At 35.2% G+C, this 18095-nt stretch overlaps 1 protein-coding gene across 7 annotated transcripts in view; it reads left to right on the top strand.

The window, feature by feature from the left end:
• QRSL1 (glutaminyl-tRNA amidotransferase subunit QRSL1) overlaps positions 1-18095 on the top strand; it is an 18600-nt gene extending 505 nt beyond the window's left edge. Inside the window, exons 2-13 of one of the 7 annotated variants that reach the window (XM_074310172.1) lie at positions 732-783; positions 1275-1434; positions 2119-2217; positions 3214-3440; positions 6094-6190; positions 7160-7336; positions 8807-8982; positions 9162-9274; positions 11600-11792; positions 12922-13039; positions 16458-16663; positions 17699-18095. In XM_074310172.1, the coding sequence (XP_074166273.1) occupies positions 3407-3440; positions 6094-6190; positions 7160-7336; positions 8807-8982; positions 9162-9274; positions 11600-11792; positions 12922-13039; positions 16458-16663; positions 17699-17916 (1332 nt within the window). In that variant the 5' untranslated portion in view covers positions 732-783; positions 1275-1434; positions 2119-2217; positions 3214-3406 and the 3' untranslated portion in view covers positions 17917-18095. Of the gene's footprint in view, positions 1-731; positions 784-1274; positions 1435-1498; positions 2012-2118; positions 2218-3213; positions 3441-6093; positions 6191-7159; positions 7337-8806; positions 8983-9161; positions 9275-11599; positions 11793-12921; positions 13040-16457; positions 16664-17698 lie in introns of those variants that run through there. The other 6 variants (XM_074310177.1, XM_074310176.1, XM_074310174.1 and 3 more) reach the window with 6 other exon arrangements.

The following is an 18095-nucleotide window of genomic DNA, read 5'->3' as shown; positions in this document are numbered from 1 at the left end:
CCGGCTCTGAGCCTTTCCGTCACTTAGCTAGAACTACGTCAGTCCCTACGGCTTACTACCGCCTGCCCCCTCCTCCTGGCTTTCCACGGACTGTATACTAGGAAAGTACGGGACGTAGTTTGAGCTTGTTCACTCCTCCGAACAATTGGAGTGATGTGTTCGTTACATGTAATATATATTCTGTACATTACATACATAATATATGCTGTTATGTTAATGTATGTAATACATTATAATTGCATATTGAATATTTCATTGTTAATCATATGGTACAGTGGGTAATATGTAGATTAGAAGAAGTACTAGGAAGTGGGAGAGGGATGTAGAGGGGAAGTTATGATTTTAAAGTGAAACCACCTATTTTATTTTATTAAAATCTTTTATTAAAGCTTATTCAACACTTACCGTTGTAAAACTTTGTAAACCGGCTTTTTTAAACTTTTATTTAGGGCTTCAGAATTGGGAGACTATATTCTCCCTCCTTTTTGTACTGCATAAACTTATGCAGGCTCCCAGCACCCAGCACTGGAACTAAAAATATAAAAAATGTTAAATAGTTTGGATGACATTTTTTGTTGAGTTTTTTTGATACTAATCTAGGAAGCTCACTCTATGCTTATTATAACATTGTCTTAGTGAGATAAGTGTTTTCTAAGTTCTAGTTTCTTATTGACACCTGAGAATAACCCTGTGAGGCCGGTAATGCAGGTATTATTATCCCCATTTTACAGATAAGGAAATTGAGGCTCATAGATTAAGTGATTTGCTCCAGGCACACTGTTGGTAAGTATGAGGAGCAGGAATTGAACTATCTAAATGGTAGGATACTAGAGATTTCTGCCTTTCAGAGATAAGAATTGACTTACTTGGTTTAAGCAAAGTAAAATTTTGCTTTCCTCCCTACAATTACTCTGTACTAAATCAATACCCATCTCTGGAGCCTCTTCTCTGCCCTTAATGGGCATTAAAAAGTCACAATCCTAATCACTGGGTTACAAGCTACTCTCACAGGGTCCTCAGACATTTAAAACCGGGCCAGTTCCCTGCCCCTCCGACTGTGGGAGGGCCGGACTACTCCACCCTCTCATCGCTCTCTTTTCCTTCTTGTCCACACCCACTGATCCGACACGGAATGGTCTGGGAGGTTCTCCAAGCGTATGTTAATGGAGAATTGTTCAATTAGTAATTAGCCCTACGAGCTAGGTCACCTTGCACCTGCTCAGCTCTTTACACTGTGTGCTCACTGTATGTTCATTAAATTGAATACATTGCAGATTTCTGCTGCACTGAAGCAAGGCCAAGTCAGTCCAAAGGAGCTTTGTCAAAAATGTCTCTCCCTTATCAGGGAAACCAGATTTCTTAATGCTTACATTACTGTAGCAGAAAAGAAAGCCTTAAAGCAAGCTGAAGAATCAAAAAAGAGGTATGAGAAAGGTAAATTACTTAAAAGTGTTTTTATAGCTATTTTCCTGGAAGAATTTAATTAGATTATCATTTGGGAAGTGATGCTTTTAATATAACATATGCTCTCATTTAATCAAGTTGACGTGAAGAATAATAAATAGGTGGGTAGTAAACATGATTTGGAATATTCGGCTGTTACAATTTCCATTTGAAATTAAATTAAGTGCTTTTGTGACAAAGATTGTAGTTCGTCCATGTAGCAAACATTTATTAAACACTCTCCTGGTGCCAGTCATGGCACTAAGCACTGAGGACATGAAGGTAGAAACAAAATAATTCTTGTCGTTGAGGAGAGTGCTGTCTCTGGGGGAGAATGATACTTGTGCTCATAAGTATTGTCTGAAGAAACCAGAGAGATTAGAGCCAGCCCTGACACTTGACATAATTTGGGAAAGGCGTGGAGGCTGGGTATGAAGGCTTTCCTGGATTGAGACTCGAAAGATCCAAAGATTCTGTCAGAGGAGAAGAATGAGAGCCTTCCATACACAAGGAAGATTTGAGGCATTAAGCCTGGGAGAGTTTGTAAAAGGGATCATTATGGACTAAGGTTGTAGAAGGAAATGGGAGACAGATCATAGCAACAGGTGGGGGAATGTACTTTTAAAAAAATTCTGAGCTGTTTCTTCCTTGTCACTTTGCTGACTTCCAACACAGGTCAGTCGCTTGGAATTTTAGATGGAATTCCCATTGCTGTAAAAGACAATTTCAGCACTGCTGGCATTGAAACAACATGTGCATCCAATATGCTAAAAGGTAGGGGTGTACATTGAGAACTTTCTGAAATGAAACATTGATTCTTTCTAATTCATTGGGTTCAAAATAAAATTACCCTCAGAATTAATTCTTCTACTAGGAAATGATAGTTTTCCTTAGTATCTAGACTATAAATTTTTTTTTACATCTACACTTTCAAAACGAAAATTGTTTTTATCTTCTACAGGCTTAATGAAATAAGTATTTAATGACTTTGAAGCTGAGTTTCTTCCAGGCACTTCCAGGGACATTTCATACATGCAATAATTTCTCTTGGCCTCATGCCTTATTTATAAAGTAAGAATAAATGTAATGGGTGTTCTTGGTATAGTGGGGAGAGGGCTGCCCTTAGAATCAGCCTCTGATGTGACTTGACAATAATTATTAGCATGATAACTTGGTTATTTATTTACGGAGTCATCTCCCTACATAAGATGCACTCAGTGCCACCAGGTGTACTAGAGGGAGACAGATCCAATAGTGTTTGTGATTTGGGGGGAAATAAAACTAAAGGAAAGATTGGAAGATCTAGAACTAAAAAAGGCATGCTATCTCATCGAAGGAGAGCTTGGTAGTTTGGACACAGAGAGATGATGTCTGGTTTGTTTCTTGTCAGTAACTATTTAACTGTTAATTATTTTTCAATTCAGTTCAACAACTGTTGAGTGCCCACTTGGTGCAAGGCACTCTGCTAGATGCTGTGGAAGCAGAATCAATCATGAAATGAACTCTGTCCTCAAAGAATTTATATAATATTTTAACATGGAGCCTGGTGGGCCCAGATCTTAATCCCTGTATCACTGCTTACTAATGTTGGGAAAGTGGTATCTTTTCTCTGAACTTTATCCTCATCTGCAAAAATGAAGGAGTTAAATTAGATTATTTTTGAAGTTTCCTCCAGCACTAAATCTATGATCCTGTTTACAGATGTGAATAAAGAAAGCAATTTCAAGAGGGAGAGAGCACTAAAAAGTAATTATGGTTCTATGTTTACAGATGTGAATAAAGGAAGCAATTTCAAGAGGGAGAAAGCACTAGAAAGTAATTCCCCAAATAATAAATGGCTAAATAATTTGAGAAAGGCTTACTGGATGACCTGGGCTTGGAAGGAAGCTAGGAAATCTGAAGGTCAAAGTTGAGGAAGCACATTTCAGACATGAAAGGATAACCACTGTAAACAAAAATACAGATGTGGGGAAGGAAATGTCACACATGGAAAACAGGTCAGTTTGATTTTGGAAGATAGATAAAAGAGAAGATATGGGAAGAAATCCCCTGAAAAGTTAGATTATTGGTTTCAAATTCCAAATTGAGTATTTTGTGTTTTATTCTAGAAGCCATAGTGAGCCACTAAAGATATTTGAGTGGGGGAAATAACATGATCAGATCTTTGTTTTAGGAATATCTGTAAAGTCCGGGCTAACTCCCTGAAGGGCTCAGAATCAGCCAGAGTCAGGATAAGCAAAAGTCCTTGCCCCACGTTGGGCGCCAAAATGTAGTGTTCTGTTGTCTCTAGATTGCATTCGTTCTCTGGAAGAAGATTTCTTGGGGAGCTTCCGGGGAGGCAGCCTTAGTTTTAGTTCCAGTACCAGTAATCCCCAAAATGCAGCCAGGAGTTAAAGTCCAGATCCTATATTGTGTCCTTCAAAGTCTTGAATCTTTTTCTGTCAGAATGTCTCCAGCCAGCTTCAGTCTCTAGCTCCCTCTGAATCCAAAGCCTCCAGCCAGCACGAAGGTAGACGTGGGAATGAATCAGACTCTGCCTCCAAGAGTGTGGGATTGTGGGTTTCCCGAAATTCAATCCTAGTTGTGAAGATATCTCCCTGAAGTCCATGAGCAGGCTTTTCCTTTAGACTTGTGAATCTGCTGGACTTGCAAATCCTCTGAATCTCCTTGAGCTTCCCTGAAGTTCTCCCCTTGACTCACTCCAGACAGACTCCCCCACTCAATGTTGGCTCCTTATATTCTCTCAGAGAATGAGCTTGTGGGTACTCCATGGGCTTGTGGGAACTCCTTACAGAACCAATGAGCAAACTCCTTTAAAGGTGTTAGCTCCTTTTAAAAGTTAACTCCTTGTTTCAAGTTTTGGCCCATAACATCTGCAAGAATCCTAACAAATACCCATTTAGTAGCTGGGAATGCACTATGACCCATAAAGATCCTCTGCCTTTGGAAGGGAATGTTCACTAAAATATCCTCATTTGAGGCCAGGATAGAGCCACTTAGAATCACTAAAAATATAACTATAGAATGTTTTGCTCTGCATTTTAAGAATTTTGTTATTTTAACATTTTTTTCTCAAAATTGAATTTCAAATTCTGTCCCCTTTTTATCCTCTTCCTCATCCCTTGAGAAGATAAGCAATATAATTTGTGAAACTTTGTAAAACCTGTTTTCACTGTAGCCCTATTGCAATAACAACAACAATAAAAGACAAAAATAAAGTGAAAAAATTATACTTCAATTTGTCCTCAGAATTCATCTCCCCTGGAAGTGGATAGCATTCTTCATCAGGAGTCCTTTGGAATTGTCTTAGATCATTGTATTGATCAGAGTAGCTAAGTCTTTTATATTTGAGCATTGCTACAATTTTGCTATTATTGTCTTCAGTGAAATGGTTCTGCTCACTTCACTACATCAATTCATATAGGTCTTCCCAGGTTTTTCTGAAATCATCCCCCTTAGTCATTTTCTTATAGCACAATAATATCCCATCATAATTATATGCCATAATACTTGTTCAGTCATTTCCCAGTTTCCCTCCATTTCCAATTTTTTGCTACCACAAAAAGCTTTTTGTACATATAGGTCTTTTAACCTTTTTTTTTTTTTTTTTTTTTGGATACCTTTGAAATACAGACCTAGTAGTGATCTGGCTGGGTCAAAGGTATGCAGAATTTTATAGCTTTTTGGACATAATTCCAAATTGTTCTCCAAAAAGTAACTTAGACCAGTTCACAACTCTTTATCAGCAGTGCATTAGTATCTCCATTTTTCTCATCAACATTTATCATTATCTTTTTCTGTTATGTTAGCCAGTCTGATAAGTGTGAAGTAGTATCTCAGAGTTGTTTTAACTTGCATTTTTCTAATCAATAGTTATTTAGAAATTTTTTCATATGATTATAGATAGCTTTGGTTTCTTCATTTGAAGGGGAATTATTTGTCTTATAAATTTGACTCAGGTCCCTTTGAATCTGAGTAATAAGGCCTTTTTCAAAAATTATCTCAAATTTTCCCTCAATTTCCTAGTTTCCTTCTAATTTTGGCTGCATTGATTTTGTTTGTATTAAAAAAAAAAACAAAAACTTTTTTTTTCCCCTGAGGCTGGGGCTAAGTGACTTGCCCAGGGTCACACAGCTAGGAAGTGTTAAGTGTCTGAGACCAGATTTGAACTCTGGTCTCCTGAATTCAGGGCTGGTGCTCTAGCCACTGCGCCACCTAGCTGCCCCTAAAAAATCTTTTAATTTCATTCAATCAAAATTATCCATTTTACTTCCTGTGAGCCTCTCTTCTCTTGTATTTGGTCATAAAATTTTCCCATATCTATATAACTGACAGATGAAATTTTTCACACTTCCCTAATTTGCTTATGATAGCACTTTATTTCTAAATCACCAATACATTTTGATCATACCTTGTTATAAGGTAAGATGGATTTTAAAATTACTCATACTTAAGAGATTTTTGGGAAGGTATACAGATAAACAGCAGGTTAGCATGAGGAAAACTATAGGTCCTGTAAAATTCTGACCAAACACTAAGTAAATAAATGTAAAGAATTTTGCAACTTCAAATGTATTAATAAAAGGAAGTGAAAAGCTACTTTGTTCACTGTTTTGTCATGTATCAAAAATAACTGATGTTATTTTTCAGGTTACATACCTCCTTATAATGCAACAGTTGTTCAGAAGTTATTGGATCAGGGGGCCATTCTTATAGGAAAAACAAATTTAGATGAATTTGCTATGGGGTAAGTAACATTAAATAGCCTTTGTCTCCTTTATCTTGTTTTATCTTTAGTTCAACTAAATGAATAGAGTCCTACTTTAGGTAGGTGAATTGCCTTTTGTGATTCAATGCCTGTGATTTTTGTCTCACATGTGAAATGTGGCAGATGAAACTATTATATGCATCTTTGGTCCAGCAGGACCAGCAACTCAAGATTATATGATAAATTCTGTTTAAAAAAAAAAAAAAAGTAGCAAAGCAAAATGGAAAGGACATTGGACTTAGTGAATCTGCCTCTAACAGCTGCCAAGTGAGTGACTTGTGGCAATTTTCTTTTCTGACCCCAAATTTCCTCTTCTCTAAAATGCCAGGGGAGTAGGGAGGTTGTATGGTTTAACAGTTCTAGTTGTTTGGAAAACATCTTAGAAAAGAACCTTAAAGCTCCATATCAATATGAATTGTACCCTGCACTGATTTCACAGTTGCTACTTTCAGTAGATTTAAAAAAAAAAAAAAAAAAAGTTGCACCGAGAGGCGGAACAAGTATTCTGAATTTTCCCCCTTTTTAATGACTTGAAAAGGAAACTCTTTGCACTATCTCCAGCAGACCTTTCCTATTTTAAAGGAATTTGTTCAATAATAGGTTTTTAGTGATGTTATAAGAGCAGGTTCTCTTTTCTTAAAATTTTTGTCTATCAGGGCTCGACTTAAGGGCTCTTTTCTTGTCACCTGTGTTCAGAAAAGGGATTTATTGTCCTTTGAAACCATCCTCTGTGATTTATAAATTATTTCTCCTTTAATTGTTGAAGATGATTGGGGAAATAGGATGCAGCCGTCTATCTCTTTCCTTACATCAGACAGGGTTCCACCCTTTCCATTCAAACTCCACTAGATTTCTAGATGAGTGGGCAGGAACAAGTCAGAAGATAAAGAAAATTCTCTGAATCCACAGATATGTATGTTTTATTCTTGTTTAACTATTTTGCCTTAGATCTGGAAGCACAGATAGTGTATTTGGGCCAGTTAGAAATCCCTGGAGTTATTCAAAGCAATACAGAGAAAAAAGAAAGCAGAACAACCACGGAGCAGATGAAGATTCAAATTGGCTAATCACTGGAGGCAGCTCTGGAGGCAGTGCTGCTGCTGTATCTGCATTCACATGTTTTGCGTAAGATTTTTCCTCTCAATATTTTATATTAAGACCCATCCAGGAGCAACTTTTTTCTTGATATAGTTATAGCCAGAAGCCATATACAAAAATTAAAAGTAATAATTCATGCAAAAGCACCATAAAAAGTAAAGATATGCTACTTTCTTCTTGGAAACTATTCTATTATGCTATATTAATACCTGTATATAGATAAGTTTCTTAGGTTTTAATATTTTTATCAGAGTTTATGATAAATAATAAAACAAATATCAAAATGATACTCATGGATAAATTTAATTGGATATTTTATCTATGTTAAACTTTCTTTGCTCTTAAAAAAAAATTAACAAGTGAAAGTAGGGGAGGGAGAACTACTGAATATTTATTAGGCACTTAATTTGTGCCAGGCATTGTGCTGTCACATTTGCTAGTACAAATACAAAATAAAACAAAGACAGTACCTTACATTCTGATAAAGGAAGATAGCATCTTGGAGGCAGCTAGGTGACTCAGTGGATAGTGAGAGAACTGAATCTGGAGTTAGAAAGATCTTAGTTCAAACAGGACTTTACATACTCACTAGCTGTGTGACTCTGGGCAAGTCACTTAACCCTGTTTGCCTTGATTTTCTCATCCATAAAATGGCAGTAATAATAACACCTACCTCACAGGATTGTTTTAAGAATCAAATGAGATAGTGATTATAAAACACTTAACACAGTGCCTGTATAGTTTTTTCTCTTCCCCTTCTCTTTCTCCTAAAGATAGAGGGGATAACAGGAGAAAAGTAAGGTAGAAAGTTCTGAGAGTCATGGACTGATCTGGAACTGATTATTTTTCAATTCCTCTGGAATTTTATTAATTAAATTAAAACCATGCTTTTGTTTATTTGTTGGGTTCAAACTATGGTTATGGTTCATAAAATCTTACAAGTTAGCACAATAAAATTGGATATTTTTTTCCCCTTACACTACTTTTTTTCCTCTTGTAGAAGATCTCATCTTTTTTAAGATCCCTAGAGAAAAATGCTGACTCCCTGACATAATTCTTCCTGAAATATATTTTTATCATGTTGCATTGCTGTCAATAATTCCTGTGAGGAAACATAGGCTAGAAAATATCTTGAAATGTGAAAAGAATATTTTTATTCTATATCTTAAGTTGATTCAGTAATGATGAAAAATAATTTTTTTATTTTCTTTAGTGCCCAAATTAATGCCTTTGTTATTTTGTTAGTAGCTTTTGAGCATGTCTCATCAGCAGTACCTTGTAAATTCAGATCTATTAGATCAGAATCAATAGATAAGAGCAAGGACCCCAAAAAACTTCAGATTGAATATATCCAAAATTTTACAATGAAATGTCTGCTTTAAAATTTTTTGTTGTTATCATGATCTTTTTCTTTTAACAGTCTCTTTGAATTTTATTTTAAAAAAAGGTATATTTAAAGGTACGAAATCTTCTAACTGAGGACTGCTTAAATCTCAGGGCTTTGGGATCAGACACAGGAGGTTCAACAAGAAATCCAGCTGCTCTATGTGGGCTTGTTGGTCTAAAGCCGACCTATGGATTAGTTTCCCGTTATGGTCTCATTCCACTGGTGAATTCGATGGATGTTCCAGGAATCTTAACTAGATGTGTGGATGATGCAGCAATTGTGTTGGGTATTTATAAATACACACACACACACACACACACACACACACACACATACATACATACATACATACACACACGTATATGTAACTTAATGTAGTTCAAAACCAAATACATTCTACATGGTAGAATTTATTTTTCTCTTTTTTTTTCTCTGTTACTTATCAGCATTATATCCTTTTTTCAGATATACTGGCTGGGCATGATCCAAAAGATTCTACCACAATACAAGACTCTGTTGGACCATTTATACTTCCCATTTTGAAAGATGTTAGCAAGTTATGTATAGGAATACCAAAGGTAACTTTTCTAGCTCATTATTTTAGGAAAATACCATCAAAGCAGAATCTTTGTAGCCTTTTAATAAGAATTTTTATAAGAATTATGCACCAATTCACAGACTTTTTAAATTACATATTTAATTTTAAATAAAAACATTCTGAGGACTCCTACATGTTAGTAACTATATTATTAGTCTCCAATTTTTGAGGAAAATACCTGTTTCACAAAGAAACCATGAATTTGACAGTGCTTTTAAATAAATTTGTATTTTATCAAATGACATTAGTATTTACATATATTTGAAAAATAGCAAGATATATGTTTGAGACAGTAATTCATTCTACAGAAGGCCTTTTTGCTTTTTGCTTATTATTGAATCATTGCTACATGTTTAGATGGAGCTAAATAAAAATCAAAATGACAACATTTGTTGTGCTTATGGACTTTCAGAGCTTTTGCATCAATTCTGCAACCCGCCAGGGGTCCTCAGCTTGTGTTGAAAACCACTGTGTGGTAGTATTAAAATTATTCATATATGGAAATTAATGTAGGTATGCATGATGTTCAGTATATCTTTATAAACCAAGTGAAATTAAAACCTTAATTTTTTTAGGCTGAATGTTCTAGAAATGTAATCCCAGACCTGCTTACAATGAACTTAAATTTTAATGGCAAAGACAAATAGTATATGAAAATATATCTATATATCTTAAATATAAGATTAATGTATACAACTATAAAATTGTGAAATAGAGGTTAGTTTGGAAGGGAGAATGCTAGCAACTGGAAGAATCAGGAAAAGCTTTGTGCAGAAGATGTCCTGAACTGCATCTTTGAAGGAAAAAAGGGTAGTGATGAGGCAGAGATAAGGAGAAAAATGCATTTCAGAGATGGGAAATAGCCAGGGCACAGGCACAGAGATGGACAATGGAATATTGTGTTGGAAAAGCGGAAGTTAGTTTGGCCAGTTGTACAGTTCAGTGATGACACCCCAGGAAGGCTGGAAAGGTAGGTGGGGTTCAGGTTTAGCCTAGAGGAAATAGGAAGTCACTAGAGTTGGTTGAATAAGGGGCGTCACAAGGGTTGCTTGAGGAAAATTATTTTGCAAGCATTGTGTAAAATGGACTAGAATGAAGGGAGATTTAAGACAGGGGTATCAATTAGGAGCTGCTGTCAATTAAGAGAAGATGGGGCCTCAAATAAGGGAGTAACTATGTGAGTAGAAGTCAAATGGGAAGAATGTTGCAAAGATAGAAATGAAAAGATTTATCCACTGATTAGGAGACTGAGGATTCTTAGTAATGCCAGGATTACAAACCTGGGAGACTGAAAGAATGCTGGAACCTTCAACAGAAACAGGGAAGTTTGGAAGAAGGAGGTTTTGTGGGCAAAAATAATGAGTTTGGTTTGGAGCATGTTGAGTTAAAGTTGTCTTAGAGATGGCCATCCATTTGAAATGTAAACTAAATAGTTAATGATACAGGACTGAAGCTCATGCAGAGCCTGGGGCTAGACAGATAGATATGGAGATCATCTACATAAAAATGTTAGGGACACCCACCGGAGAATGAACGTAGAGGGAAAAGAGAAGGATAGTCATTCTACTTTTTTTTTTTTTGGTTATTTATGAGGGAGGGAATTCTTTGGTATATAATCTACCTCTGACACTGAAGACCAGCAAGTCTCTTATAATGTATATAGTCTTTAATGAGTTACATAGTGAGCTTTCATGATCAACACAGACACTATGTGGTACTAACCATTTCACTACACTGTTCTCATTGATGCCCTTCTACTGATACTCAGATGTTTTATGAATAACGATATTTGTTCAAATTAGGGCTTCCCCATGATAAGCATTAGAAAGCATTTTTCTTTCAAATGCATTTACCTAAAAGTGTTCTTGATTTATCATCAAAGAGTATAGGCTAACTATTAGACCACTAAAATAATGATTAGGGGTTCATAAATCTGAATTCCAAATAGCTGAATTTTAGGCTGCAATGTTGTAACTATATCATTGCATTTCTTTGGGCTTTTATTTCCTAATCTGAAAGCTGAAGATAATGATACTGGTATACACCATCCAAATATGTCATGAAATAAATTAGTAGTAAGAATAAAATGAAGTCCCTTTTTAAAAAAGAAGTCATTATAGTGTGAGCATTCTAGAAATTCTCATAAAAAATGTAGCGTTTATACTCTTTAACAAAGTCACCTAGCATTTTGTTCAGTTTTGTTCCTTGTGTTTAATCTTCTAATTTATTATCAAAAGTCATGGCAAAGAAACTCATCTAACTTTGTACAGGTGATCAATTTTATATTGAATTTTTTTTTTTAAAGGAATATAATGCACCAGGATTGTCAAGTGAAATGCTAGCTCTTTGGTATAAAGCTGCTGACCTTTTTGAGTCTAAGGGGGCCAAAGTAGTGGAAGTGTCCCTACCCCATACCAGTTACTCAATTATTTGCTATCAGATCTTATGCACAGCAGAAGTAGCATCCAACATGGCAAGATTTGATGGATTAGAATATGGTAAGGCCACTTTTCTTTGGATTCCATAATGATTTTATTCAAATAGTTAAAGCTCTGCTTTTTCCATAGAAGCAAAAAATACTTCCTGCTTGTTATATGGATATAATTATTCTTAAAAATAGTTTTTATGGATATTTTTGTTTTCACATTAAGGGCACTCCCAAATATTTCCCTTTTCCCCCTTCCCTTATAGTAAAAAATAAAAAAAATGAGGTGGGGGGGGGCGATGTTCAGCAAAACGAATCATTTTATTGGAAAGCCTTAATGCTCTATGGAGCATTCCACACCCTATTTCTAGGAAGAAGCCAGGAGACAGCCTCTCAGATCTTTCCTATGGGGCCAAGCTTGGTCATTATAATTTCCTAGTATTCAATTTTGGTTGTTTTGTTACTGTTACTCTTTCTGTTTACATTATAATAATCATTTCTCATATATGTATATGTGTACATATATATAAAATTTTTCCAATTTTTCAAATTTCATTTTATATCAATTTATATAAATCTTCCTATGCTTCTCTGTATTCTTGATATCTTATTTCTTCTAGGAAAAATACTCCATTAGATTTACAAAGTACAAATCATCTATCTCTGATTGATAGATGTCTGCTTTGTTTCCATTTTGTGTGTGTGTATGTGTGTGCATATATTTAAAATTGTAAGTGTTAATGGTAGAATAACAGGAAATTAGTGAATCTTTACGCTGTCGTTTCAATGAAAATCCACTTCTTGGCTGGCTTATTCATTTGGCCCTATTGGATTTTTTCTTTTTTTGGTCATCCAGAGGTGAAAAGCTACAGAATAAAGTCTCCCTGGATTTTAGTAACTGTCAAAAATATGACATTAGGCCTAGGGTTTAAACAAAATTTGGCTTCTCATATATGACACCAGTCAGTCAGTAAGCATTATTAAGCACCTACTACATAGTGGGGATACAAAAAGATACAAAAGACAGCCCATTTCCTCAAAGACCTTACAACTCAAAAGAATGTTTTTTAAAGAAGGCAGATTGAGAATGGGTTTTGTAGGGTCTGTTTTCTTCTGCTGGTGATTTACTACAATATAGGGGAAATTACTTTATTTTATATTATATAAGGAGTTAAGACTTATTTTGTATATTTGATTTGCAGGCCATCGGTGTAATGTAAATGTGTCTACTGAGGCTATGTATGCTGCAACAAGACGAGAAGGGTTCAATGATGTAGTAAGAGGAAGAATTCTCTCAGGAAATTTTTTCTTATTAAAAGAGTAAGACAGCTACAAGATGTTTTATCAGATCTGAAAATTCATTTATGGGTTCTTTCTTTTTGTAAGTTAGAAAAAGTCTTCTTATATCTTTTAATTCTCAATTATGCAAAAATCCTCAATATGCATATAGTTGGTAAAAGCTAAATGGAGTCCAAAGGCTTTTTCATTTTATGTTTTCTAGGCTTTAGTACCATATTGGCTTTAGTCCTGATAAACCCTTACACGGAAAGTGACACTAGTACTCCTTGGAGAAATTAGAATTGGAATGGAGATTTTTCCTGACTTACTTTGAAAAAAGCTGTTTTATCATTCCTAAAGAGTATTTTTTCTGAACAAGCTCAATTGACTTTTTTCCATATCAAAATAAAGACCACATTTTTAACATTAATCAAATTGTTAGACTTGATTGGCTAAGAGAAAAAATAATAATATATTAAGGCTGAGCAATGTTCTAAGCACTATACATGGGCTAAGAATAGGACCTGTGATTTCATTAATTTAGGGGAATGCTAGGTGAGGACGTTCCATTTTATAATACAGATCATCATCTTCTCTGCAACCCTTAGTCTTAGAAGATGGCCTAGCCCAGGGTTTCTTAAATTTTTTCCACTTGACCCCTTTTCACCCAAAAAATTTTTTTACGACCCTGATACTTAAGTATATAAAATAGGTTTACAAGGCAAATATTACTGATACTATATCATAAAGAAATTTAAACAGTTCTTTGTATATATAATATTGAACCATTTTTTAAAACTAAAGCAAATCTGCATACTGATGAGAAGGATGTGCTCTTAGAGTACATGTTGGACCAGATTTTTTTCCCATAAAAATTCCATGCAGTCGCATGTAAGAAAGTTGGAGGTGAAGGATTTGATCTACAGCAATCAAGGCAAAGTGAAGGAAGCAGGGTGTAAAAGGCTGAAACTCTTGAGTTGATGCACTGAGGTCAGACTAACCAAGCACTTTAGGCTAATTACCGATTGGACAATACTCTATTAGAATATGCTTGGAAAATGGTCTTCCTACTATTCTGTGCTGGCCCAGTCATTCAGTCTATACAGAGAATTGTGGGAAGGATTAGGGGGTAGAGTAAGACAAGCCAGACTCACTTTGACTATAGAAGAGGAGAGGAGAGGTCACAGATATCCTATGTCCATTCCCTTCCCTTCTACCCCTGAAGACCAAGAATAAAGATCAAGGACTTTTGCTTATCCTGACTGCATTAAGTCAGGCTGATTCTAAGGTATCCAGGGTGCTAATGTGGTCATCACAGCAGGGTCTGACAGAAGCTAATCCCAATTTAGGGCAAATTGCTTTTTACCTTTAAAAGTCAACTTATGGGGCAGCTAGGTGGCGCAGTGGATAGAGCACCAGCCTTGAATTCAGGAGGACCGGAGTTCAAATCTGGTCTCAGACATTTAACACTTCCTAGCTGTGTGACCCTGGGCAAGTCACTTAACCCCAGCCTCAGGGGGGAAAAAAAAAGTCAACTTATGAGTCAGTGTAGACAACTTTGCATTTTGCTTATCTGAATCCCTATTTAATTTCTTCTACTCATCTTTTTATATAAAATAGGAAGAAATTTCATAAATTATCAAAGAACTGCATCTCCTTAAGAAGGCAGATTTTAAAATTATTTTAGTGTGATCCTCAACTTATGTACATCATCATTGGTACAACTGAAAACTGACATTTACCAGTGTTTTTTAATGTAGACTCTTAAGACTGAATTACAACAATACTTAAACTTATATAGTGCTTCTCACTTCACAAAGTATTTTTATATACTTTATTTTAATTGATCTCATCCTCACACAACCCTGTGAAATGTATAGGAAGAGATAATGTTACCCGTTTTATAGAGAAAACAGAAACCCCAAAAGTTACATGGCATATTCAGGGTTTCAATATCAACAGAATTCTGGTGCCTACTTCTAACCCAGTGTTCTTTTCTTGATGCTAAGAAAGCTTAATGCTTTATATCATTGTCTATGTCTTTAACTTTAAAATCATACTGTCACCAAACAGGCAAGTTGGGCATCTCCCTGTTATTAATTTGAACAGTTTCATGGTGATCACATTTGTATTTTATTGTCCCTTGTTTCTTGTGCTAAATTTGCTAATTAACCAATATATTCTTAACCAATTGTTACATTAAGATTTTTTTCTTTGTGCTGCTAGAAGTGGGCTTCTGAATTTATCACTCAGTCACCAAATTCCATGTGTTATTGAATGCTCAGAAAAAAAAAAAAAAATTGTATGCCCATTGGTTGCTCAGTAAATTGAGTGACTAACACAAATATGATACTTAGATTTGTTTGATTATCCAATTGTTAAAGAAATCTAGTTATTCTTTAGAAGTTATTTGAGCTTTTAAAAATTTACATACCATGTCTAGATTTATGATCTATATGAGATTTTCTTTTCAAATATAAACTATTTAATAAATTTTGAAACTGTACTTGAGCTAAATGATCTCTAAATTTCCTTCTAGTTATAAAAGTTTACATATATACAAATGTATTGTATACAAATACGTGTGTGTACATATACATAAAACTTAAGTGTAAGAAATCCAGGACAAGATAATTCAAAGATCAGAGTTCCGGGGAATGGAGCTGTTGTTACTCTCAAGGAGACAGTCTCTAATCTTTTAACAGTACAGCATTGGCTTTAAAGTATACTCTCTGTCTGTCTCTTTCTCCCCTGCCTCTGTGTAAACATGCCTCTTTCTTTTTTGTTACTTCTTATAGTCTCTCAAATTAGTTTCCTACTAATTGCAGTGATAAACTACCAGGATATGGTTACATATAATATTGCATAATACCCTGGGCTTAGGTAAAATGAACTGTCATCTCCTGTGATCATGTTATGAGTTTTTCTCCATGAATGTATATGTCATATCATGTATTTATTATCTGTTTTAAAAACAAATTAAACACAGTAAAATATGCTTAAAAGTATAATGAGTGTAATTTAATTGTTTTCTGATGACTCAGAAGACACTTTAGGATTTTATAACACCTTGGTTATTATTATGAGCATCAAATGATTGTCATAGAATAAATGAGAGGCCACTTATTGTAGTAGAACTATTCCTGGACTTGGAGCTGCGATCTCTGAGTTCTAGGCCTAGCTCTGTCCCTCAGCTCTTACATCTCTCCTAGTGCTGAAATTCTGAAATGCTGAAATTTTCAAGTTTTATCAGTCTTAAGTGCTGGTCAGTAGTGAGTCCTGATTCATAGAATGTCAGCTAGACTGACTTGATCGTTGGAATGGCCATGTAAAGTTTATCTAGCTGTCAGGAGAAGGCACACCATTTCATTAAGGCCAAGATTTGTTTTCCCTAATGTGAAATTGAAACCTATATATATAAGAACGAAATGTCGCTAAAATGTCAACCGTTTTCCCACAGGAACTATGATGATTACTTTGTGAAGGCACAAAAAGTGAGACGACTCATTGCTAATGACTTTGTAAAGGTCTTTAATTCTGGGGTGGATTTCTTGCTTACTCCCACCACCCTTAGTGATGCAATGCCCTATTTGGAGTTCATCAAGGAAGACAACAGAACTCGCAGCTCCCAGGATGACATTTTTACACAGAGTGTAAACATGGCAGGTGAGTCTGGGGTGGGGAACAGTATCCAGATCTCTTCTGGTTAGACTAATTTGGTTTATCTTTGGATGCTCAGCCTAGTCCTCACCTTAGTATGAGGCATACTGTTACCTTAGAAAAAGGAGATGTTATTGTTGTCAGTCTCAAGTAAATCTTATATACACCTTGGTAACTGAGTCAAGATCTAAGCAAGCTGAAATACTTCAGTGGCAGTTTTTTTTCCCAGCTAGAAATTAGACTTCTGTATAGTTCTTGGGGAAATTAATCTTTCAAATCATCCTCCACTCAACTCGGCCAGTATTGGTTAAGTAGCTTGGTCTGTATCAGGAATTATGTTCAGAGTGTAAGGCAAATAAGAATTCCCATCTTCACAATTGGCTTATATTCTGTTAGGCAGAGACAGCATTGAATCATGCTTCTAAAACTGGAAGAGATTTCACTATGGTTCAGCTGGGTCTCTTTTTTTAGATGAGGAAAACAAGGTCCACCAGTACAGGAAAGTGATTCACACAGTCCCCTCAGGTAGTAAAGTACCAGAGGACAATATGAATCCGGGTCCAGAGGCAGCGCTTTTGCCTCTGGCATGCCTCCTCCTGACAGTTATATACTATATGTTTGTGTGTATGTATACATACATATACAAGCATATATATATATATATATATATATATATATATATATATACACACACACATGCATGCACATACATACATGTATGTGTAAATACTATATATTACGTGTTTACTTTGTATGTGTATAAATATATGTACTTAGACACATAGATATATGTTAATTTTTGAAAAGTGGAGAGGTCTCAGGTTTAAGGTTGGAATAACTGTGAACAATGAAAGACATATTCCAGAGGCCACAAGATTTAGGTATTTATTTATTTTTAAATCTTTATTTCATTCAGAGTCCAAAACAAAAGGCTAAAAGATAATATAAAATCCAAAGAAACCAATAAAAAAAAAATTAAAAATAAGGGGCATATAATAACTTTTTAAAAAATAGAACAATCTCTTGTTTCCTTCTGCTCAGGTTTGCCAGCTGTAAATATACCCATGGCCCTCTCCAGTCATGGTTTGCCAGTTGGGCTACAGCTGATCGGACGTGCATTTAGTGACCAACAACTTCTTACTGTTGCCAAGTGGTTTGAGGCACAGGTGCAGTTTCCTGTCATTCAGTTTCATGAATTAGTGGATAATTGTCAAGCTTTCTTTCAACATGAAAAGATGGCTTCAGTTTCATTAAAATAGTAATGATGAAGACTTTTGTACAAATTCAAAATGACTTTGAAGGTATTTTTACTCAAAAAAAAAAAAAGACTTTTAAAAAGACATGATCTTCCTAAATGATTATAACTGAATTTATTTTAAACATAATTCTAGTGATTATGGACTTACAAATTGTAAATAAAAATATTTCAACTATTTAA

This window comes from Sminthopsis crassicaudata, chromosome 4 (assembly GCF_048593235.1).
Source record: "Sminthopsis crassicaudata isolate SCR6 chromosome 4, ASM4859323v1, whole genome shotgun sequence".
NCBI classification, from domain to species: Eukaryota; Metazoa; Chordata; class Mammalia; order Dasyuromorphia; family Dasyuridae; genus Sminthopsis; species Sminthopsis crassicaudata.
This window is presented reverse-complemented; position numbering and strand designations above follow the sequence as displayed.